The sequence below is a fragment of the Camelus bactrianus genome, chromosome 16 (assembly GCF_048773025.1).
Source record: "Camelus bactrianus isolate YW-2024 breed Bactrian camel chromosome 16, ASM4877302v1, whole genome shotgun sequence".
Taxonomy (NCBI): domain Eukaryota; kingdom Metazoa; phylum Chordata; class Mammalia; order Artiodactyla; family Camelidae; genus Camelus; species Camelus bactrianus.
This window is the reverse complement of record NC_133554.1, coordinates 31806350-31831834: the sequence shown is the minus strand read 5'-3', so window position 1 is coordinate 31831834 and position 25485 is coordinate 31806350. Positions and strand designations below refer to the sequence as shown.

Below are 25485 nucleotides of genomic sequence, written 5' to 3'. Positions count from 1 at the left end.
CAACTTCCTAACAGGAGCTGTTAGACAATCTCAAAGAACCCCAAGGAGTCAGGGAACCTCTTTCTCATCCTAATCACCATCCATTATCACACCCTTTATGAGCATACAATAGAAAGCTCAATTTAACAGAGAGTAAACATCTTTGACAGGAACACCATAGGAGAATTCAGGAAGCCACATTATTTCTACTATGAATAGTCCTCATAAGCAGGCATCACTTTCTCTCAAATGGATACATTCTCTCTTCTCCCTAATCTAGGAAGACCCTAGTAAAGTGTTTGTGGTCCAAGGAAGCCTGTGCTTCTCCAGTTGATACACCTCATTCAAGAAGAAAAAAATGGAAACCCAGGAAGGATTTCCAGTCAGTGGTAAGGAGGTCTAGAGGATGGGGAAACTTTGAGCAGCCACACCAACCAAATAACTAGAAGAGGAATATCCAGGCAGGCCAATGCCACTTGCCCTATCAACTGGACAGTGAGCTCGGCAGCCGATATAAGGAACGAGGGAGGAAACAAATGCAACAAACGAGGTGAGATGAGAAGAGAGGAAGAGGGGATGAAAGAGATTCCACCCCACCCAGGCCTTCCATCTGCGCTCCAGGGGCTGCATGAAGCCAGACGCAGGAAGCTTGAGGGGCTGGAGGGAAGGGGAGGAGGCGACGGGATACCACCATCGGAGACACCAGGCCTCGCGTGCCACGCGAGGAGGCACACCCAGCCCGGACGACGTGCGAGGGTGGGGTGGGCGTGCTAGTGGCTTGGCCAGGGTTTGGAGGCGTCACTGGCAGGGCCCGCGGGGCGAGGGCCTGGGGTTGCGGGGGGCGTGAACGCGCTCGGGGCCGCGCTCGGAAGGGCGCGCGCGGGGGAGCTGGTTACCGTGTGGTTCACCCCCCACATCAGGACGCTGAGGATCGGCTCGCTGGCCCGGAATAGCTTCACTTTCTGGCACACGAAATGCTTCTTCTTGGTCTTGGTCTTGCTGGCGCTGAGCGGCGCCACCGCCACCGCCGTGGTGCTGGTGCAGTTGGACGACATACCCGGGGCGGCGGCGGCGGCGGCGGCGAAAGGGGGGGCGGCCGAGACGGCACACAAGCCAGCGGCCCCAGGCCTCCCCCGGACCGATCCCCACCCCTGCTCCCTCACCGCGCCATGGTCGCGCCCGTCCCGTTACCTCCCCACCCCGCCCCGGTGGTTCCGTCCGCCCCACGCTCCGCCCTCCCCGCCCCGCCCCGCCCCGCCCCACCCCAGGGAGCCGGCCGGCCCGCTCCGCACCCCGCCCCCGGGCGGTGCCACCGCCCCGCCGTCACCAGGCCTTCTCCTCCCCGCCTGGGTGGTACCGCCCGTCCCCGGGAGGCAGCGGCCGCAGCGCCCGCCCCTCCTCCCTGGGCCTGACAGGAACCGGGAGGGCCTCCGCGAGCCTCGGAGCCCGCGCGCAAGCAGGGAGTTGGGGAGGAGGGCTGGCTGGGTAGGTCTCCCTGTCTACCGCGGGAGGGTCTCCCAATCCGGGCCCCTCAAAGCCAGGGTTTGGCTCTTTCCTCAACCTGACGTGCCAAGATGGCGGCGGCACCACGGCTCAGGACGGGAGGAGGGGCAGGAATGCGAGGAGGGTGGGACGTACCATCCCCACCCCGGGGGAGAGAGGAGAAACACAGCGAGGGGAAAAGAATCCTGCCGGGAAAAACAAGGAATGCCCCCTGGCTCCACCCAAGCGTGGATCTTCCCACTCCCCTGGGCCCGGGGCGCGCTCCACCCGCGGGACACGCCCCCTCCCACCAGGGCCAATGAGAGAAGCCAGCTGGGAGCCCTGGGTTTTATGAATGGGTCCCGCTGCCATCCACCTGCCGGGGGCCCCATCCCTCCAAAGGGTCGAGTTCAGAGACTGGCCAGACTGGCCGATACCTTAAGTCACCTATCCTTCAGCAGAGACTCATAATCGTCTTACTCTCTGGCTCACTTGATGAAATATTTGAGTAAACTGCCCACGCTTTCCTACATAATCCCTCTCTAACCCTCCATACATTGGGTTACAAATTGCAGTTCAGTATTGTTCTGCAAGGGAATTGAGGGATTCAGTACTCATCACAGGTGGCTCCTTACAGTTATAAAAATAAATATAGCCTTTATTACCAAGTAATAAAATAAAAGACATAATTCACCCTATCACAGGGAAGCAGGATGAGGTGATTAAATGAGTAACAAGTGAATGTATTTTCTCTCTGGGGAAGGACTGGGTTTTAAGCATTACAGTGCTCGGTATTATAAGTGACCAAAAAAAAATCCAAATTCGTTTTAAGCAGAATTAGGAATTAGCAGAACAAGGAACTAGCCCAGCTAATGTGTGGGGTCAAGAATGCCTAGGAGTTCATGGGTCAAGTGAGGGCTTCTGGTGAAAGAAGAGAAGGAAAAGGAATAAAGATAGTAGACTGATCCACGAGTTTGGGATTTTTTTTAAATATCTGACTAAAAAATAACAGCAAACAACCCCTGAAAATCTAGAATTGTAGTAAGATTACTACATGATAAAAAGGAAGCCATTAAATAAATAGCTTCCATTTTATTTTCTCTAAGAGCCAACAGGGAGCACACTGGCCATTTGGTCCTGACTCCTAAAATCATTTGACTTCAACACTGCACTGCCCACATGGGAGACTCTAAGCAGTGTAAAATGACAGATACCCTAGATCCTACCAATAAACCCAGGCCCCTCCAAAACTAGCCAGATTCAAAGAGGAAAGAAAAGCTGACCTGCCTTACTGGGTTACTTGATAACAAGATACAATGCGGTTCCATTACATAGTAAAGTCACTTACCAAGCAAGATATTCTCACAAAGCTAACTTCTTTTTTTCAAAAGCATGTAAAAATTATACATTTGTACATATACACACTATACTTTACAGTTTGAAAGATAGTCCAAATGGTTCAACAGTTCATTTAGGGGTTTTTTTTGCATTGTTTTCCTTTCCAGATTCTTTGTCACTCCCTTGGCTCTGCCCTAATCTGCCATCATTCCATCACATTATCTACTAAATCAAGTAAATGTTCTTTTACCCCAGTAAACACAATCTATCTGGGTGACTCTGGAGACAGAGGTTTCTGAAAGGTCCAGTCTATACTGAGGTGCTAGAATAGGTCTGTTCACACAGATGGAGGGAGGAGGCATAAGCTCTCAAGACCACAGGGTGTAGTATTCCAGAGCAGGATGAGTACTCACATCTAGTGCCTACCCATTAAAAAACAGTTTAAAACCCACTCTGCACCCAGCAAAAGTTACTGAGGGTCCTATAGAGCAAGTCACACTGGTTCTCAAAAGAAGTGGGCTGTTTCTGGAATCCATGGAGGAGAGTCACTTTGAACAGTGGTGGTTTGACATCTGTGGAAGAAGCCATTTGAACTCTTATAAAGAGAATTTTTAAGGGGTGGGCAGCCTCCCTGGAAAATTCAGGAAAACCGGCAAGAGGGGATGGCTTTCATCTTTTCATGAAGTTCTTCTCCAGAGCTACTGAGGTTCTCTGTAGAGAGTAAATATTCCGCTTCACCCGATCCTCCAGGGACGAGGTAGATGCGCTCTCTAACTTCATGCGGCTAGAAGAGAAGACAGGTGAAAGTAGGTAACAAACATCTGTCAACTGGTCGACTGGCAGATTTAGAACAAGAAGTTGCCAGTCATAAAACAGCGGTAGAAACACAAGCCCTCTTAAGCCCATGTAGATAAAAGTGATCCATCTGGAACTCAATTGTTTTATAAATTTTTAAGGGAAAATTTATCTGTTTTGGAAAATAAGTCAAAGCTTCATTTGAAAAAGGCTTCCTGAGCCATGAATTCTTATTTACAAGGAAGGCCAAGGAGATTCAGTGAAAATACCAATTCACTTCTACATTCAAATGACAAACATCCCAGTGTGGCCAAAAGCTGGGAGTAATAATAAAAGTATCTGGAGGCTGAGCTTGGTGTTCTCTCTGCAGAGACACAGAAACACCAGGAACACAATGAATGACCCAGATGCCCAACTGCCTCCTTGGGACTATCTCCATGAAAGCCGTTAGGCAGGAAAAAGATGCACTTACTGGATAAACTTCCCATCCCGGGAGTCCAGCTTCTCCAGCCTTTGCTCCCGTTCGTCATCCTTTGCGTGCCTCTTAAGGATGTTCAGCCTCTCCTCCTCCCGCCACTTGGCGTTTTCCATCATCTCTTGCCGTTTTCGCTCTAGTTCCTCTGATGAGAGCTTTCTGTTGAATATAAAAGCCACCCTAAGGTCTACTTCTCTCCCAGCAAAAAAACTAGGGACACCACAGGGAGAAGAGAAACCAGGCAGGACCCTGGGTTCTCCAGCTCACGGCTCTCTTCCTATGGAAATGCCTAGCCCAGTGCCAGGCTCAGCATGAGGTTTCTTCCTTCCTAACATCTTGGTCAGACTTTTAAATGAAGGATTCCATACACTCACTCAATAATCTCTGGGGTAATTATTCTGAAACATTAAATACAAAAAAATATGAGAGCAAATCAGGAACCTAAATCTATAGCAACTATATTGCAATCGTTTGCTCAACAACTTACAGAAGAACTGAGGACTTAATTTACCCATGTGATGGTTGATATCTACCACCTACCCACTTGAGATGCTTAGAAATTCAGGGGTGCAACACATTGAGTATACCACTTTAGGGCTAAGCTAGAGGCAGATGCCTGGAGAATTCTACTTAGCCTCAGACAGTAATGGGTAGTCTTTGTTCCTGGCACTCACTGCAAAAGAAGAGCAAGAAGAGGACGTGACGAAACAGCTTAATCACTATTTAACAATGTCAGAAATCCAAATCCACTGATTCTCAAATTGATGTGATATACAGGTCCCCCTTTAAAAGGAAAAATAATGACTGGACTCCCATAAGGGAGTAGGAGCCCAATTTTGAGAAATAAACTTAAGATGCTAAAATCCAACATTTTAGTGATCTGTAGTGAAATGACAAGGCTTCCCTTCAAAAACACCACTAAATAAAATAGATGAAACCACAAAGACAATGGGAGAGGAGATAAAACTGGATAAGAGATGGGAACAAATTGGCAGAAGATGGAAATAGATGAAGGAGCGGTAACCACTTAACAGATAAGAAGAAACTGAATCCTAAGTGCCTGATCCTGATCTGAAGCAAGTGGATTCAGGCTGCAAAATCAAGGAGAGGTTCAGGGACTGCAGGCACCAAGTACTGCGGAGAATGCAGCACAGGGCTGAAAACAAAGGGACTAATTTAAAGTCTGTATAAGGAGCAATTAAGACACCCCTGGGTCCTCATGCCTGACTCAGGGAAGCCAGTGACTTCTCTCCCAAACGTCTACAGGAGACACTCCAGAGGGTAGACCCTCCGATAGTTTCTGGAGAAACAGAACCACACAAGAGAACCACAATAGACAACTATATATAAAAGAATGAAACAGAACATTTTCTCACACCATATACAAAAATAAACTCAAAATGAATAAAAGGCCTAAATATAAGACCAGAATCCATAAAACTCTTAGAAGAAACACAGGCAGAACACTCTTTGACATAAGTTGTAGCAGTATTTTTTTGGATCTGTCTCCTCAGGCAGACAAACAAAAGCAAAAATAAATAAATGGAACCTAATTAAATGCTTTTGCATAATAAAGGAAACACAAAAAACAAAAAGACAACCTACTGAACGGGAGAAAATATTTGTAAATGATATGACCAACAAGGGGTTAATATCCAAATTACATAAACAGCTCATACAACTCAATATCAAAAACAAATAACTTAATTAAAAAATAGGCAGAAGACCTGAACAGACATTTTTCCAACAGGCACATGAAAAGATGCTCAACACTGCTAATCACCAGGGAACTGCAAATCAAAACTACAATGAAATATCACCTCACACCTGCAGAATGAATATTAAGGAGACCACAAATTAAAAAAAAAAAAAAGACCACAAATAACAAAGGTTGGCTGAGGATATGGAGAAAAGGGAACCCTAGTACCCTGTTGGTAGGAATGTAAATTAGTATAGCCACTATGGAAAATTGTATGGAGGTTCCTCAAAAGAACTAAAAATAGAACTGGCACATGACCCAGCAATTCTGCTTCTCAGTATATATCTAAAGAAAACAAAAACACTAATTTGAAAAGATACATGCACCCCAGTGTTCACAGCAGTATTATTTACAATAGCCAAGATATGGAAGCAACCTAAGTGGTGTCCATCAATAGAAGAATGGATAAAGATGTGATACATATCTATATCTATATCTATATCCACAAACACACACACACACACACACACACACACTGGAATATTACTCAGTCAAAAAAAGAATGAAAATTAAGGGGGGGAGGGAAACAGCCCAGTGGTAGGGCACATGCTTAGTATGCATGAGGTCCTGGGGTCAATCTCTAGTACCTCCATTAAAAAAAAATTTTTTTTTTAGGAAGGAAAATAAAATAGAATGAAAATTTTGCCACTTGCAACAACATAGATGGACCTAGAGGGTATTATGCTTAGTGAAATAAGTTAGACAGAGATCGCCTGTACGTTATTACTTACATGTGGAATCTAAAAAATAAAATGAATGAGTGTAACAAAACAGAAACACACACACAGATACAGAGAACAAACTAGTGATTACCAGTGCGGACAGGGATGGAGAGGGGCAAGATAGGGGTAGGGGATTAAGAGGTACAAACTACTATGTATAAAACAAATAAGCTACAAGGAAGGATAAATTGTACAACACAGGGAATATAACCAATATTTTTTTTCTTTTTTTTAAATTTTATTTATTTATTTAGGTGGGAGAGGTAATTTAGTTTATTTGTTTATTTGTTTATTTTTAGAGGGACTGGGGATTGAACCCAGGATCTTATGCACACTAAGCATGTGCTCTACCACTTGAGCTATATCCTCCCCCCAACCAATATTTTATAATAACTATAAATGGAGTATACTTTTTTAAAATTGTGAATCACTGTGTATACCTGTAACTTATGTAATATTGTACATCAACTACACTTCAGTGAAAAATAAATAAGCTACAAGGATATATTGTACAGCACAGGGAATATAGCCAATATTCTATAATAACTTTAAATGGAGTATAATCTATAAAAATATTGAATCACTATGTTGTACATCTGAGACAATATAATATTGTAACTAACAACACTTTTAAAAAGTGCCTGTATTCTTTGATCAAAACAATTTAAGAAACTGTGCCTCCATAATAATAGTAATGACTGCAAGAATAGTAACTCCACCTTCTATTCCCTCTTCCCACTTTTGTTCTGGGCAATTTACAAGCCCAATAGAAGGAATTTTAGCCACTTCTGGGGTGTGACTTTATAGTAGTGTTTTTTTGTTAGTTTGTTTTAAGCATACACATTTTTAAAAAATTATTTAAGTGCTGAGTTGACTATAAGAAATTTAGGAAGCAGTGAAAGCAATGAAAAATAGAAAAATAATGTGGAATCCCACAGCCTCCCAAAAAAATTTAAGAGAAAAAAATAGTCTTAGTCTATAAAAATCACTTTAAATTGAGAACCTCACTGCAAAAGAGAAGCTTCATCTTTTCAAATGATGAGAAAGTTGTTTTAATCACTAATTAAAAGAAAACATACACACAAAAGAAAACTCAAAAAAAAATTTAAACTCTCAGGCCTTTAAATAGTGCTAAGAAAGGTTTTTTAGGTGTAAATTTTCTCTTTTCATCTTAATTCAGCATTGTCTAGGTTACAACTTCGGTGTTCAACTACCTGAAACACCAACCAAAACAGATTTATTACAAAATCCATGCATTCAAGTTTCTATGTTTCTACTCTTAAAAGACAAGGTCATTTACTCATTTTATGTATTTATTTTTTAACATTTAAAATTTTTTTTGCAGGGGAGGTAATTTGATTATTTCTTTCTTTCATGGAGGTACTGGGGATTGAACCCAGGACCTTGCACATGCTAAGCATGTACTCTACCACTGAGCTATACCCTCCCTGCCAACTTTATTTTTATACAATTTTTAAAGATTGTTTTCCATTTACAGTTACTATACAATATTAGCTATATCCCATGTTGTACAGTATATCCTTGATCCTGTCACCCAATAGTTTGTACCTCACAGTCCCCGACCTTATACTACCCCTCCCCTACCAGTAACCACTAGTTTGTTCTCTATATCTGAGTCTGCTTCTTCTGTTATATTTAGTTTCCTGTATTTTGCAGATTCCACATACAAGTGATATCATATAGTATTTATCTTTCTCTGTCCGATTTATTTCACTTAGCATAGTATCCTCCAAGTCCATTCATGTTACTGCAAATGGCAAAATTACACTCTTTTCTATGGCTGAGTAGTATTCCATTGTATATATATATACACCACATCTTCTTTATCCATTCGTCCGCTGATGGACACTGAGGTTATTTCCATGTCTCAGCAATTGTAAATAATCTGTATCATTCCCACTTTTAGTATACATGCTGTCGAAGCAAGCACTCTTAACTCATTTTAAATCCCAAAATTCAACAAAAATCCTGAGGGCAATAAGAAAGGCTGACAAAGTAACACAAATTCCAGTGATGGCAGATGGCAAAAGAGAAAAACAAAGCAGGATTCTGAAAAGCAGAGTCATGTGCTGACCAAGAACCTTAAAATATAATAAAAAATACACACACTCGTGAGCATCCGTCCCTCAGACCTGCATGAATTACAGCATAGCTGAAGGACTGACCCAGTGTCACCAATAAAAGATTAAATTATGCATAAAAAACCCTCCCTTATCTGGGAAGGCAGGGAAATACGTAACACATTTTAGAAAGTTGCTGGTCAAAATTAAACCTTAAACTTAGGGAATCAGATAATTAAGAATTAAAAGGAAACTTAGGGTCTGCCTCCCTTCTAACAACACAGTGAATAAAAGAGGTTGCTGTGGACTCTCAGTGCTGGCTGTGCATTGGAATCACTGGGGAGCTTTCAAAATACTGATGTCTGGGCCCAGCCCCAGAGATTATGATGTAATAGGGCTCAGGTACAGTTGGATGATGGGATTTTGGCCTTTTTAAAAGTTTTCTAGATGATTCTAACGTGCAGCCAGTTTGGAGTGTGGAGTTAAAGGAAGTATACAGAAGTTGCCAATTTCATCTAAACTTCTAAGAGCAATCAAGACCCCAAGGGACAGCCTTTCATAGGCACAGCCAACTCCCTTCAGGTCTCAAGACTGCACACCCCTGTTCTGTCTGACCCACACCACACCCAACTCAAACAACAGAGTTTATCTTCGGGTGTCTGCCCTCAGGGGAAGCACCGTGCTTCCCTTTCAACTGATGTCTCAAGAAAGAGCACTCTCTTAAGAAAAGCTTTTCTGTAGAAATCTCTGTGAGAACGTGTTTACAGATGTTGAGAGACAGTCACTTAGTCAACTATTCATTAGCTCAATATAGTTCAAATAGTTCAATCTATTTACTTTCAATGGGACTAGTATGGCGGAGGGGGAGTGAGGCGTGGCAGGGCAGATGGTTAAAAGTTGACAAGATGAATTAAAGTGGGTTGGGAAAAAAGGTGATACAGATTAGATTATCCATCTGCCTAGGTTTAAGCCACTCCTGCACTCAGGCCTGCGAGTCTGAGGTGAACCTTCTGGGTTTGACTCACCTGGTGTATCCAGGAGCATGCCGCCTTTGGTAGACCTCTTTTTTTGGTGATGGGCTCTTAGTTCGGCCTCTGTCTCTCCTGTTTACCTTAGAGTTGTGCCTGTAACAGACAGAGGGAAGAGAGGAGAGAAGCTTTTTCAATACAGGGGCTTTTATCATGTCCCTCAAACAATGGAGGAAAAGCTAACAGTTGCAGAATTCTAATTCAAATTGAAGAAAACAGAGGGCAGGAGTGGAAGAAAAACAAAGGCATAAGGATACATAAGACTGGATATTAATCTCACTTCAGAGATTCCATATTTATAAATATGCAGTCCTAGGGGCCTGAGCTTCACATTAAAAATAAATTAAAAAAATAAAGACAATAACAAAGCAAAGACATCTGGAGAAGCTGATGAATAGGTTATCGCCAAAAGCAAATACCAGCTGTAAGCAGGTCCCCACATCCACAGGTTATTTCCCAGTGAATTCCCACACTCACAGCTTGCTTGGCCTTGGGGACCGTGACCTTCTGCCTGGGGATCGAGACCTCCTGTCCCGGCACACTGCATCTCTGGTGCGCTTCTTGCTGGCATGTCTGGGAGGTGAATGAGAGGAGCTTCTGGACCTGGAATAATTCTTCAACCCATGCACTCCCTTCTGCTCGGCCTGCAGTCCCTGGTTATGGTCAGAGTTCCTGAGCTATATCGTCAAGGAAAGGAAGAAAAGCTCAGGAGAAAATGCAGTGAAACAAGAAAATGAATGAGCACTAAGTTGGCTCTGTACGGAGCCACCTGGGTATACCAATCCCATCCCAGAGTTATCACCAAGAGCTGTAGAAATTTAGGAGAGTTATCTTCAGAATGTCCTGAAGTATCACCCAACTACCTAAACTGGACTGGCTCTTCACTGCAGCCTAAGGAAGAGCAGGAGGCAGAAAACGGAGGACAGTATATACACACTGAGGGGAAAAAAGGAATTCAGAGGGATGTATATTTGTCAGTCATCAACCTGTATGCTTAAAATATGCAATTCCATGTAAATTGTCTACAGAGAGATGGGTGGAATGCCTAAATGCCCACTGATGGCTGAGCCTCTCTGCTCAGAGGGCCGTCACCCAGTCAGACTCTCAGGGATAAGGAATGGGCCTGTTCCCCAGCAATCCCAGCCTATGCTGCCCAAACTCCCTTCTTTCTGCATGTTTGACTGGCTGCTAAAAAATGCTCTATGTCTAAAAAGGCTGCCAGGTTGGCACATTCTACAGTCCCACATCCACTCCCTTTGAGAAGCCCACATCCTTACCTGTAAGCCATATCCAGGGACTTTGGATGAAACAGGGGAAGAATTTGCCATCTTCTTTTGAGACCTAAGAAATTAAAACACACAGTCATTGAAAAAGAAAATGCACAGAGGTCCAGTTTAAATCTCTTGTGCTGAAACATGCTTCCTGCTCTCACATGGGAGTGTGTTTCTCCGTCTTTGCTAGAAGATGCATCAGCACAGTCATGTTTTTCTTGTGAAAAGCCGTGGGCCTAGCTTTCCAGCCCCAACGCCCCAAACACATTCTCCTCTCACCTTGTGCTGCTATTCTAGGGACGAATAGTGAGTCAGCAGCAACAGTGCTGACGTGCTCCCACAGAGAAGACACACAGCACGGGCCCAGATGGGCCCGTTAATGCATTTCAAAAAAAGCCTACATAAAATCCACTTCAGTCTTGGAGGGATCACAAGCTGAGACAAAAGTCACATCCAGGACATCTGACCTAAGACTGCCATGGCTACAGTCAGCTCCATCACAGAGTCTTGCCAACATCTCCAGGAACTCTAGTGCTAGATGGCAAGCTCTGTGGGCAGGGCCCGGTGTACGAGCGTTCTCCACTGAAACCCCAGTACCTGGCAGTTGCCGGCGTGGAGCAGACGTTCAGTTAATATCTGTGGAATGAATGAGTGAGTGAATCCACGATGAAGGAGCCGCCTCCACTCACTCACCTCCCCCGGCTGCGCTCGTCCTCGCTGCTGCAACGATCGCTACTTGAGCTTCTGTGCTTGTGTTTCTTGTGCTTCTTTTTCTTCTCCTTCTTTTTCTTCTTCTCTTTTTTTTCCAGACTCATTTGCAACTAGAAAATACCCAGAACATAAGCACGCAAGATTACTGAGATGCCTGCCAGTGCCTCTGAGGGGACTGGGTCATGTGCAAACCACCTGACTCCGTGCCTCTGGGTCTACGGGGATGCAGGGCATTATGAGACTTCCCATGTGGACAAGAGTGAAGGGTCTTAACCCTCGTTGTGCTCAAATGCCCCCGAGACTGCTGATTGGAAACTCTGGGGTGGGGGGGTTGCAATTTGTGTTTTGAAACAGTCCCCAGACCACGGCCTAGGAATTTCCATTCTGTCAAATGAACTCCAACTCCACTGAGAGTAATCAGGGACTGCAAGATCATCTATAAATTTTCTTTACCAACTGATCCAAGAAACAATCACATAATATATTATGTGAGTGATGAATGGGCCCTGAGGCTTGCTACCACCTGATCTCCTGAATGTACTATCTGATCATGATTTTCCACATCATATCCCAATACTCCTTTTTTTTCTGGAAAAATGACATCACATGGTGCTTTTCCAACCAAAAGACATAAAAGAGAAAACCAAGCTTAATTAAGCTTGGTATTAAGATGGCATAAAATCATCAGGAGAAGGTCTCTAAAAGACAAAAATGTTTAAAGCCATCCTGTCTTCCCTCTCCTAAGAGCAAATGGAGAGAAGTTCTCAGGTTAAGCAGCTAAAAGATACTCCTGATGCTTAGATGATGATGCACTACTTACCAATTCTTTGATTTTCTTCATTTTCACAGGATTATTCAATACCTCTCTTTTTTTCTCCTCCTCTTTCTTCCTAAAGAAAGAGAAGAAATTATAAAAATCATGATTATTTCTTTTGGAAAGGGGATTAAATCTTCATACTACTCTCCACAATTCTATGCAGCAATCTTTTTTCCAGATGCATGCAGACAGGCCCTATGCTGAAATCTGTACGACAGTGTGGAAGCCAAAAATCTTCCCCAAATCTGCACAAGGGTTTGAATACTGTGGAGAGAGTCATTCCCTGCTGTGCAAGAAAGTGAATTTGGTCTGTTTTTGTTAGGCTTCATGCTCAGGGCTTCCCAAGTGGTCAAGTACATGTATGTCATCCTGTGTATCAAATGGATGCAACATGTCAATACTACTGCCACTGTTTAGCATGAAACCCACCCCCAAACAGGAAATAAAAAGAATGGATTCCTCTTTTAAGAAGTCTTCTCTCATATATTGTTAACAGGAGGATAAACCAGTCAGCCTTTCTGGAGGACAATTTGGCAACACTTATCACAGCCTGCACATACTCACAAACTCTTTAATCTTATAAATGCTTCCTCAAGAATTTGTTATTTTAAGGATATAATCAAGGAAGGTCACTAAAAAGTTGTTCATATTATAACAATGAAAACTTGGAAACAAGTTAGGGACCCAATAGGAGAGTATTAATAAAATAAATTATGGTATATCTATAATACAGATATAAAATATGATGTTATAGAAGCATAGTCAGCAATACAGAAAGATGTCCTACATACTTGATTAGGTGAAAAAAACGCAGTTTATAAAATAATATGCACAATATCTGTACACCAATGTTCACAGCAACACTTTCCACAACAGCCAAAAGGTGGAAATAACTCAAATGTGCGTAACAGATGAACAGATTAAAAAATGTGGTATAAACATGCAATGGAATATTATGCAGCCTTAAAAAGGAAGGAAATTCTGATACATGCTCTAACACAGATGAACCTTAAAGACATTATGCTAAGTGAAATAAGCCAGTCACAAAAAAACAAATATTGAATGATTTCACTTTTGTAAGGTTCAGAGTAGACCAACTTATAGAAACAAAGTACAATAGTAGTTCCCAGGGGCTGGGGTTGGGTGGTAGAGGGAAATGAAGAGTTTGTTGTTTAACGGGTATAGATTTTCAGTTTTGCAAGATGAAAGACTTCTGGAGGTTGGCTGCATAACAATTTGGATACCCTTACTAGTGAACCGTACACTTAAAATGGTTAAAATGGTAAATCTTCTGCGTATTTTACCACAATTTTTAAATAGAAGGAAATTCCGACACATATTACAACAGGGATGAACCTTGAAGACTTTATGCTAGTGAAGCAGGCTCGTCACAAGAGGACAAACAGCATATGATTCCACTTCTATGGGGTGACTAGAGTGGTTACATTCATAGAGACAGAAAGAATGGTGTTGGTCATGGGGAGAGGAGGGAATAGGGACTTATTGTTTAATGAGTATGAAGTTTCAGCTGCAAAGATGAAAAAGTCCTGGAGGTGTGTGGTGGTGACAGTTACACAATGTGAATGTACTTACTGCCGCTAAACTGTACACTTATAGTTAAGACGGTAAATCTTATGTTATGTATGCCACGACATTAATGTTACCACCATTAATTAATTAATTAAGAAGCTAACAAAATGGGAGAAAATATTTACATATACATATACAATATCTTTATGTATATAAACACACATCTTTAATATATAAATAACTTTCAAGAAATTTTCAAAACAAATGTAAATCACATTTTTCAATGTTCAACCTTACACATCTGAAATAAAATAATGCAAATTAAATTAAAAAAAAGAAAAAACCCACAGAGCATGATTTCATTTAGCACCCAAAATGCAGCTCTACTTTGATCTGTTACATATTACGGTTTCAAGTAAGACTCTACAGTTTCTCTCTAAAGGGTTCTGCTGAAGGAAAAAAAAAAGCAGGGAATACAATAATAAAAATATATGTTGATATTTAACTTACAAATTAAAAAAAAAAAAAAGGAGGGGAGGCCTGTTCACCCACCTAGCCAATCTCCACATATTCCCAAATTTCCAAAAAGCTGCCAGCCTCTCTCATCTTGCTTCCACCTCTTGTTTTTGTTTAAGAGCCAAAGGTAAATGAATAAATCTGGTCTGGTCTGGTCCATTTACCAATCTCTTCCCATATGTCCAAGATCAGGCACCATTAATGGAGCCTCCTTCCCAACGTCAGAAGGCCACATGGAGACAAATCCTTTTACGTGGCAGACAAAAGCCAACAGGAAACCAACTGTGAATAGAGAGGCTAGATAACATCTCTGCTAAGCATCTCTGTAATAAAACCCCCTTCCCAGCCCCTCAGCAGTACCTGATGATGAAGAGTGGATCCTCCCGGATTTTGCTGGCCATGTCTAGAAGGGAATTGGCACCCGACGGGGCAAAGATAGAGCCCGGGAGCAGTCCTGTCTCAGAAGAACAGCCTGCCTCCTTCTCCTCCATCTTCTCAAAGACGTATTTGTCAATGGGGCGCCCCAGCAAGTACTCATCACGGTTCACCATCCCACCGGGACCCTGGTACATCCAGTCCAATTTTTCTTCCTTTTTCCTAGTTTCAGAAAAGAAAAGAAAAAAAAAACAGTCAAAGAAAGTGCTGACTCCTGCTAACCTACACACAAAACCTGAACAAGAGGGATGAAAAACCACATTCTACAGGCACCTTAGCAAAGGCTGACCACCACATTCCCTGCAGCACTTGGGAAGTGGTGCCTGCCATCACGGAACTTACACTTTAATGGAGAGACCGTTTCCACAAACTTAACACAATTTATGAGGGGGAAAAAAGGCCCTTCAATCTAGGGCATGGATCTTTGCTCCCGGCTTCTCAAGTCTCCTTTACAAAGTCTTCACGTCATGCTTTCACTTTTAGGATAATCTGAAACAGCTAATATGCGTATCCTAGATCATGTCATCACCAACAGCAGTCTCAGTGACCACACATGCAGTTGTGTTTACTGCAGGTTTTGGTGCTTTTGTCACACTGGCACCAGCGGTAAGGCTACATTTGAGGGGATAATGAGAAAAGACCAGAGATCACTTAACAAGTTACGCCTTCAAGCCAAAAGAGGGGGGCCAAATTATGTCACAGTATCACGACAAATAGCTCCCTGTGGTTCCGAGAGAAAAAAAGTGGTGAGAAAATTGAGCCTCACGCAACAGAGAGTAACGGTGTGCTGAATTCATCAGAGCACGTGTTGGAGCAGCCAATACCACACTCACATCGCAAGTAGTTTCATCAAAGCAGTGTCATCTATTACACTAGACTCAATGATTTTTTAATATGACTTTATTTTGTACATGTATTTTGTTTCAGATTATGTAACAACCATGAGCAAAAATAGCTTTCTAGTTATGTCTTTGAACATTTTAAATAACAAACCAATAATACAGGGTCATAACCCTTTAGTTTTTTTTTTTTTTTGTATTAAAAGGATTAGTTTGAGAAACACTATAGTCTATAATTAAGAACTGATTGTGGGTCACTGGGGTCAGACTCCACCCAGCTTGCCCAACCTCACTCTGGAACTGAGACGGAGAAGTATGAGCGAGAGTTTTGCCCCGGAGAACTGTGGAAGACTGTGGTGGGGCCTTTATGATGGGTACCATAGATAGTGGTGACTTTCAGGCAATTAAAGGTTTTCGCCATTCTCCAGTGGGAGTAAACCAGAGACTACAAGGGAGTTTGACAGCTATTGAAACCAGGCCTCCACAGTTGGAAGGTGGCTTTACAGTTTAGGGAGGTCTGTCTTCCATGACTGACTGCAGTATGGCTCATGTTAGAGGGAAAGAACATCTCTGGAACTCTGTCACAAGTGCTGCCTTTACAGGAGCCATGCCAGCAGCACTGGTATCCTCATCTGCAAAACGGGGATAAAACAGTACCTACCTCACAGGGTTGTTGGAAATTTAAAAAGTCAACGAATTTTAAGGTGTTCAGAAGAGTACATGGCACTAAGTCAGTACTAAATAAACACTGGCTAGTCTTTCATCATCTGTGTATGTGTTTTGTCTCACCCACGGGCTTTCTCACATGCCTAGATGCTGGGATTACAGTTTACTCACCCGTGAATCCAAATAGCTGCGTAATGTGTTCAACATTTAACATTTCATGGGCAATGGGTCTGGAGCTGGGCAGTACTTTCTGAAGGAAAAGCAGGTCAGTGTTTGGGTATGGGGGATTCTAAAAAGACATGTCAAAGATGACTCATGGGATCATGCCTGACACTAACCCAGATCAGGGAGCTGGGCATAAATATTCACTTATTCACCTGTAAATACTGACTCAGCGTACCTCCTATGTGCCAGGCAGATGAGTAAGGTCAGAAGGATGAAAAAGACTCAGGGAGCTGAGCTGCACACAAGCTATCAGATGAGGCACAGAGGTCAACAAATTACCAAACGGTGCCGATGAGAGCTAAGTATGTGCTGAGGTGACTTTGGGACACTCACTGAAGGCAGAACTGCCTGAATATACAGAGACATAGTTTGGGTGGGATAAACGTGGGCATCATCCCCATGAAGTAGACACTGCTACTAGAGGAATGAAGGTGCTCTTAGAGAATAAAGGGAGAAGAGCAGAAAGTTTTGGGAGCATGAGCAGTTATGAGACAAGAGAAAAGAAAGAAGTTAAGTGAAAAAAAGAGAAGGGATGACATGAAGTGGCAGGAGAGCCAGGAACCTGTAGGCAAAGGAGCAAAACATTTCTGGGGAAAGGTGACTGAGTCAAACATAGAAGAAACGACATGAAAAATGAAGACAGGTACTTCTATAAACTAGTATTTTCATGGCTCCAGCTAGTCTTAAAAGGACTCAACTAACATCAGTACTACTCAGGCCCCTGAGTAAGAGAACATGTTATATAGCTGAGATCCAGCGCCACAGGACTTGGCCTGGTTCCACCACTAAGCAGCTGGGTAACCGTGCAAGTGACTTCTGTGCATGTCCATGTCCTCATGTCAAAAATGGAGCTGGTGGGGGAGGGTGTAGCTCATGTGGTAGAGCGCTTGCTTAGCAAGCATGAGGTCCTGGGTTCAATCCCCAGAATCTCCTCCAAAAAAAGTAAATAAACCTAATTACCTCCCCCTGTCAAATAAATAAATAAATAATAAATAAAAAGTAAAAAGTAAATAAAATGGAGCTGGTAACCATGACCTCTCACTGTTTTTCAGCAAAACCATCTCCCTGAGTTTTTCAATGAGAAAAGATTTGGGGTAAAAGTCATATAAAAACACAATGATCTATAGATTTTTGCTGTTGCCATTATTAAGGATATAGAACATATTCTCAATCAAGGCTGCCTGTGAAGCTCAACCAGGGAGCTCTTAAAATATATAGATGCCCTTGCCCCACACACCCTCTGCTATTCTTAGGGAGTCTGCTTAGGTAGGTGTGAATCACTCCCATCTTTTTTTTTTTGGTGGGGGGGGTAGGTAAGTAGGTTTGTTTGTTTATTTAATGGAGCTACTGGGGCTTGAACCCAGGACCTCATGCATGTTAAGCACACATCCTACCACTGAACTATACCCTCCCCCCTCACTCTGATCTTTATTTATTTAATCTTCCAAGGACACTCTAAAGTGCAAGAGTTGAAAAATGCTGCAATAGACCATTGCTTAGAAAACACAACTTTCTAATATTATCAGTAAATACCAAAGCAATACTCCATTGCAAACAGGGATTTGAAGATCAAGATAATGTGCCTATTAAGGTTTTTCTTTGTTTCAAGAGAGATGCGTTACAAACACAGAAAAGATGATCTGAGCCATAGAAGTGAACTGTTAAATAGTAAAGAGTTTTTATTGGAAAATGAAAAGCACAACACTGTGCAAAGAACTACACAAACCAGTCAGTTGGGCAAGCTGATCGTCCAAGTATACCTGCAAGTAAAGACTGAAAACAGGGACCAACATGCTAACCTTTGTGTTTCATAATGTTGGAGGATATGCGAGGGGGCAAAAAAATCAAAAACATATAAAATCACCCTCCTCCCATTGACAACAAGACAAGAGGGCAGGAAGGTCAGCAACAGGATAAACAATGACTCCCAGCTCTGAAGCTGTTCACGTATACTCTGATCTCATTAATTAGACTCTGCACAGCCCAAATTTCTGACACATCAGGCACATAATATGTAATGTGTGGCTGAATAAAAATTTCAAAATAAATTTTCACTTTTGGTTAGTGGGAAAGTAAACTCTAATGACTAATGGGTATTCAGTCTAAAATTGGCATCTGTTTTAAAAATCAAGGGTTCACAAAATTTTAAACTTCACATATAAAAACATCTTATAACCTAAACAAGCAATTCTCCAATGAAGACATACAAATGGCCAACAGGCACATGAAAAAATGCTGAATATCACTAATTATCAGACAAATGCAAATCAAAACTACAATGAGGTATCAACTCATACCAGTCAGAATGGCCATCATTAAAAAGTTCACAAATAATAAATGCTGGAGAGGGTGTGGAGAAAAGGGAACCCTCCTACATTGCTGGTGGGAATGTAGTTTGCTGCATCCATTAAGGAAAACAGTATGGAGATTCCTCAAAAAACTAAAAATAGATTTACCATATGATCTAGCAATCCCACTCCTGGGCATATATCCAGAGGGAACTCTAATTCAAAAAGTTACATGCACCTCAATGTTTACAGCAGCACTATTTACAACAGCCAAGACATGGAAGCAACCTAAGTGTCCATTGACAGATGACTGGATAAAAGAGTTGCAGTATATTTATATAATGGAATACTATTCTGCCATGTAAAAGAATGAAATAATGCCATTTGCAGCAAGAAGGATGGACCTGGAGAATGTCGTTCTAAGTGAAGTAAGCCAGAAAGAGAAAGAAAAATACCATATGATATCACTTACATGTAGAATCTAAAAAAAGAAAAAAGAAGACACTAATGAACTTATCTACAAAACAGAAACAGACTCACAGACATAGTAAACAAACACAGTTCCTGGGGGGACAGGGTTGGGAAGGGATAAACTGGGAGTTCGAGATTTGCAAATATTAAGTACTATATATAAAATAGATAAATAACAAGTTTCTGCTGTACAGCACAGGGAACTATATTCAATATCTTGTAGTAACCTAATGAAAAAGAATATGAAAACAAATATATGTATGTATATGTATGACTGGAACATTATGCTGTATACCAGAAATTGACACATTGTAAACTGACTATACTTCAATTTAAAAAGTCTTACAAGCTGCCCAAGAATTAATTCAAATGTGTGAAATTTATTTGCTTTAAATTATAAAGAATATAACTTACACAAAGTACATAAAGTAAACTAATGTGTATCTATGGTTAAAAAAACTTACAAAATCCCATTCTCTTTACCTCATTTTGTATATTAATGCCCTAAATATAGTATACTTAAAAATTCTAAAACTCCGTTTATTTTAAAACATTCCAGATTTCATACTTAGGTCAGAAAGACCTTCTTCCCAATCCATTATCCTGAAAGAACATGACTGTTATCCTAAATTCTAAAATGCCTTTTCCATGAATTGAAACTAAGCCTCTCTCTCTCTGACACACACACACACACCCTGAATGTCCCAAATCTCCTGTCATGAAATTAAAAAAAAGCCCTCTATATCCAGTGGGGTAAGCGTGGCACATGCCACCCTAGAGACTTGCCCACAGGATATGAACAAGGGATAGTACAGACTACACATTTTAGTCTATCTAGTTTTATTCAATTCTGATTTAGGAAAGTATTCTATATTTTATGCCTTTCATTTTTCTCAGAAAACATTTACTTCCACCCCCTTTTATGAAATAGGCAGGGTAATTATCAATCGCAACTCCTATTTATACAGGAGGAAACTGAAGTCGGGTAAAAGTGAACGGAACTGTCCACAGTCACAGTTACACAGCTTTTACTGACAGACACACCCTCCACTTCCTTCCATGGGACGTCCCTGCTCCCTAAAATGAGTCTGCAATATATAAATAAACAAAAGCAGGACTGCAGCCTCAACACACATGGAGAGGCAGGGTAGAGGCACTCATCTTCAATCAGAGTCACGTCAATCATCTACCACGAACCTGGCCTACACTACGTCACTTATATGTTACCTCATTTGATCCTCAACAAACCTTAGATGCTGGGTACTCTCCCTCCCCGGGTTCTACTGAGGTAACCAAGGCTCCCAAACTTGCTCCCAGTTACATGGCTAGGCTAGTCCTTGCAAAGCCAGCCTTAGAACCCAGGTCAGCCTGTCTCCAACACCCACGCTCTTAACCAAGCTGTTATGTAACAATTGGACAATACACCTGCAGGCCCATCCTGCAATTCCCCACACACCACGGCACCCCTAGCCCAAACCACCCCACTGCACCCCCAGCTCCCCGCTTACTTGACAGCCCCAACATCCTCCGCATAGCGCTGCATCTCCTCCCGGGCCCTCTCCTCCCGCAGCTCCCGCTGAAGCTCCTCAATCTTCTTGCGCTCAGCCTCATGCTTCTGCTCGGCCTTCCACACTTTCTCCACATTGCGGAGGGTCTGCGGGTGCCAGCTCTTCTTCAGATTCTGCGGTAAATGAAAGGAGGGAGAAAACAATGCACAGAGTGGGTGAGTATAACCAGTCCCGCCTGGCCCACTTCTCTATTCAAGCCCAGGCAGGCATGTAAGGGCGAGATGGCTTTAATAATGGCAGTAATCTCTCACACACCAGAGGGTGGTTTGTTTAAGTACATAAAGCTTCAGGGTAGAACAGGCCCCTCCAAAATTCCCTCCAAACACTTCTAACCTGAAATGTCTATGAGTCTGACCTCCACTGGCCATGCCAGAAGTCAGGGTTGATGATGACAATACAAGAGGAATGGGACAGGGACAAGGGAAGGGATAGACTCTGAAAGTCAACAGAACTCAAGTGCCTTTGGCACTGGACATTCATTCTCATGAACACAATCTTCTTTTCCTTGAGTCCACTTAACCTGCCAGAAACTTGCATGGTTTACAACCCCACCTAGTACCTCTTTCAACCTTCCTTCCCAAGACTCTCCCCCTGGTTCGGATCTTCCCCGTCACCCTCAAGGAATGCTTCTCCTCTCCCTCCTCCCTATGAGCCACTGCTTTTGTTCAGCTTCCCAATCAGGGAAGGTTTCCTGGAGGAAGTGACATTTAAGACCAATTATAAATTAGCCCAGTGATGTAAGAAGAGGGGAGGACAAGGGTAGGTTTCCAAGCAGAGAGAACAGTACACACAACTGCAGGCCCAGTGGTGAGAAAGAATATCATATAAATAATTCAGTGTGGCTGGAGATAGGAGAGCAAGCTGATGGAAAGCAGGCTTAAGATGAAGTCAACTAAGAAAGCAACAGATTAAGGGCCTTCTAAGCCATGTTAAGGGATTGGATTTTAGTGGAAAACACTAAACATTCATATGTAAGTGAGAGGCATGAGCAGCCTAGCATGTTAAGAATGGACTAGAGGGTGGTAGGGTACAGCTCAGAGGTAGAGGGTGTGCTCAGCATGGGTTCAATCCCCAGTACCTCCATTAAAACAAACAAGCAAACAAACAAACAGACCAAATTACCCACCTCTCCACCACATATTGGTTTGGAGAGGACCAAGCTTGAAGACCAGTTAAGAAGTCTAAATGAGAAAAGGGACACAAGGTACCCAGCATGTGGAAGGTGTTCAGTCAATGAGGACTCCCTTTTTTTTCCTTTTCTCTCTCTTCTTGTCCTCCCTTTCCCTTTGTCAGGTTGTTCAGTCCTTCCTTTCTCCTCCACCCTGTACCTTGTCCTAATGGTTCTTCTCTCTCACCTTCAATATGCGTGACTTTGCCTACCAGGGAACATTTGGCAATGTCTGGAGACATTTTTGGTTGTCACAACTTGGGGAAAAGGTGCTACTGGCTCAGGGGCTAGAGGCCAGCGATGCTGCTAAACATCCTACATGCACAAGAGCACACACACAACAAAGAATTATCCAGCCCAAAATGTCAATAGTGTCAAATGAGGGTGAGAAACTCTGGATTAGAGCTTTCCTGTCCCTAATGTGGCTACTTGAAGACACTGAATTGGACGAACCTTGATGGCACCTTGTAACTCATGCTAATTGATAACATCTGACAAATTTCAATATAGCTACTGGACAGGTGACTAAACAAATCTATCTGCTGATTCAGTTAGCTGCAGTTTCAGTACATAAGCATTTTTCTGATCTTGCACTATGCTCTTGTGTGTACATCTGTCCAGTTGGGGGCCTTAGCCCCCTACAAGTGAACTACACAGTTTAAGAGAAATAAACACATAACTTATATTAAGTGCTATGACTTCAGAAGAAAGCTCTGCCTCTACAGACCAGAACGCCGCACTGAAGGAGTGGAAATCAGAAAGGAGAACATAAGAAAGAGCTCTTCAGGCTTAAAATACACTCAGGACATGGCTCACGGACCAGGAGAATGGAACACAAAATCACCCCTACTACAGCCCAGGACATGACGGAACTCGTAGCTGAGGAAAGATGTGTCCCAAGACAAGGTATATAAAACAAAGTCTGAGTGACATGTCCTTCATACCCGCCTCCTTTCCTAGCCAGGATTCCAACCGCCCCCGGGCCTGCTCATAATTTCCAACCAGAAGGCACCCCCCTGTCAACAAACACCACCTGCCACCCTTGGCGACACACCTCACACACCTCCCCAAGTCTCCCCCCGTCCCTCCATGGCCTTAACGATTCGTCCCATGTCCAGGGATATAGCTTCCTCTCTCCGAAAGCACAGCTGCATTGCCATGGTTACCCACTCCCACCCCCGCCAATTTCCGCCCCCAGCCCCAGTCGGTCTCCGGCCTCAGTCCTCCCCAACCCTGGGCTCCCTCACTTACGAGGTCTCCGCCCCCCATGATGGTGGAGACGTTTCCTCGCTAGGTGAACCTGGAAGACTCAGGAAGAATCGAGAAGGAACGCAGAGAAATAATTCAGCTGCGACCTCCCCAGAACTGGTCCCGGGGGCTACAGACTGCCACTTTCACTGCCGATTCTGAGCCCACTTCCGGGAGGGCGTCCTATTCCAGCGACCGCGTCTCGGGACGATGACGTGTAATACTCGCTGTCGCGCTGCGTGGCGGTAACGTCACGTGCAGTTCCACAGGTTGCGGCGGTGATATCGCGGGATCTGTGGTTTCATTTTGGACGCCTCGGGCTGGCACCTCTTCTGGTTTCTCGAAGTGTGTTAAAACGTCGCGACTCTGTCGGGTTACAACTGGTCCTGGGCCTGATCCGGCGGTTCTGTTGCCATGGCAGCGCACCACGACGGCGTCACCTCCGAGCTCTACTGGGGGTCTCCCTCTCGAGGCTCCAGCGTGGACCATCCTAGGCCGCCCGGGGTTTCCGAAAGGCTCTTCAAACCCGCACTATCCTCAGACCTTGAGTCATTGCCAGCCCTCTTACTCTGGGCCCATTTTACCGAGTTAAATAGAAACCATTGAACCAAAGTTCCATCAGCTTCCCTGCACCAAACCTTTAGAATCTGCCAACTGCCCTTCTTTTCTTTCCTTTCCTTTCTTTCACGGTGGAAGAGGCTTCCCTCCTATCTGCCCTGGATCCCACCCCTCACATCTGGTCTTATTCAATTCCTCCTTCTCTCCTCTGTCTCCCTGTATATTGGCTTTTGATCATCGTTTTAGATACGTTCAACTGATCCTTTAAAAAAAGGGGAAAAAAAAAAAAAAAAGGCCTACGTCTTTCCCCCAGCTGCTGCACTCTTCTCCGTCTTAGGCAAACTTGAAACGAGTTGTCTCCACTCAGGAGACAAGATGCCTCCTCTTCATCCTCTGCTTAACCTAAACCCTCCGCTCAACTATTCTTCCCCTGTATTTAAGTCAAGTGACACATTTCATCCTCATTTGGACCACCCCTAGCCTTTGGTATTGAGGACCACTCTCCTAATCAAAACACTTTTCATTTGACTTCCTATCACTCTCCAAATTTTCCTTCTCTAGACCCTTTTCAGGAGACATTTCTTTTATCCTGTCTCTTATGTTATGTCTTAGGTCTTTTCACACTAAGTGCTCTTCCTCGGTGATCTCATCTACTCTCAGGGCTTCAGTTACCACCTATATGCTGATAAATCCCAAATTCTTTATCTCCAGTCATAGGTCTCCCTCTTTCAAGCTGCGGAGTTTACAGCCTGGCTGTTTAGGTGTTTCCAATTGGACATCTGGAAGGCATATAAACTGAGTGCTTTATCTCACTTATCCCTACACCCCAAATCCAGCTCTTTCTCCCCCATTACCGCCACTTCTCCAACTAGACTTCATTCTAGATCTCTCCCTCACCTCCAACATCACAAGATTCTAACTGCTAAACATCTCTCAAATCTAAGCGACCTCACCATAGTCATTCACCACCTGCCTCATTCAGGCCACCATCATCCCTCACTTGGTAGAAGTCCATTTCCCCTCCTTCAGTTTTATCCCTTACAGGTCTATGCAGTCTTATAGCTAAGAGTGATCGCTCTATAATGCAAATATGGTTGCATGGCCCACTGCTTTAAAACCTTTAATAGCTCCCCATTATTTATACTATAAAGCCCACATTTTTAACATGTCAATTCGTTTCATGAACTGACCCTTCTTTCTTATCCAGCCTCATAAGACTTCCTACCCCTCATTCACTATGCTAAAGCTAAACTTTTATTTCCCTGGTCAAACACTCTTAACAAAATACTCAAAAAAACTTTTTTTTGATGGGTAACACATTGTAAATATGTTTTAAAAGATAAAAAAAGTCAATTCAGTAAAAGTCTCCCACCAACCTTATACCCTTCTCAATCATAGTTCATTTATACCATGTCTCCTTTAAGTACCCTTATAATTTTATATTAAATATTTAAGTCTTTGATGCATTTGGAATTAATTTTTTGTCTTTTTAGTTGGCTACACATACACCTCAAC

At 43.0% G+C, this 25485-nt stretch overlaps 2 protein-coding genes across 3 annotated transcripts in view; both read right to left on the bottom strand.

Annotated features, from left to right (window-relative positions):
* PIP4K2B (phosphatidylinositol-5-phosphate 4-kinase type 2 beta) overlaps window positions 1-1163 on the bottom strand; it is a 35366-nt gene extending 34203 nt beyond the window's left edge. Inside the window, exon 1 of the mRNA XM_010960498.2 lies at window positions 876-1163. Within this exon, the coding sequence (XP_010958800.1) occupies window positions 876-1034 (159 nt within the window). The 5' untranslated portion in view covers window positions 1035-1163. The remainder of the gene's footprint in view (window positions 1-875) is intronic.
* A 929-nt stretch (window positions 1164-2092) lies between these two features.
* On the bottom strand, window positions 2093-23622 carry CWC25 (CWC25 spliceosome associated protein homolog). Of its 2 annotated transcripts, XM_010960497.3 has the most exons (10): window positions 23416-23619; window positions 20937-21109; window positions 14865-15101; window positions 12462-12531; window positions 11624-11751; window positions 10937-11000; window positions 10137-10336; window positions 9657-9755; window positions 4067-4228; window positions 2093-3583 (listed from the first exon to the last, which is right to left on the bottom strand). In XM_010960497.3, exons 1-10 carry the CDS (start codon window positions 23431-23433, stop codon window positions 3469-3471), a joined length of 1266 nt encoding a protein of 421 aa, XP_010958799.1. In that variant the 5' UTR covers window positions 23434-23619; the 3' UTR covers window positions 2093-3468. The 2 variants fall into 2 exon arrangements, 1 of the variants encoding a protein (XP_010958799.1); XR_012499489.1 differs by lacking the exons at window positions 2093-3583; window positions 4067-4228; window positions 9657-9755; window positions 10137-10336 and having other exon boundaries at window positions 11528-11751; window positions 23416-23622.
* Between the last annotated feature and the right edge of the window lie 1863 nt (window positions 23623-25485).

Excerpts from the sequence above, each read along its gene's own strand:
- CWC25 (XM_010960497.3), bottom strand. Across the intron at positions 9,756-10,136 it reads TCCCCAAGGCCAAGCAAGCT|GCACAACTCTAAGGTAAACA; the intron begins GTGAGTGTGGGA and ends TGTCTGTTACAG. Across the intron at positions 4,229-9,656 it reads CATGCTCCTGGATACACCAG|AAAGCTCTCATCAGAGGAAC; the intron begins GTGAGTCAAACC and ends TATATTCAACAG.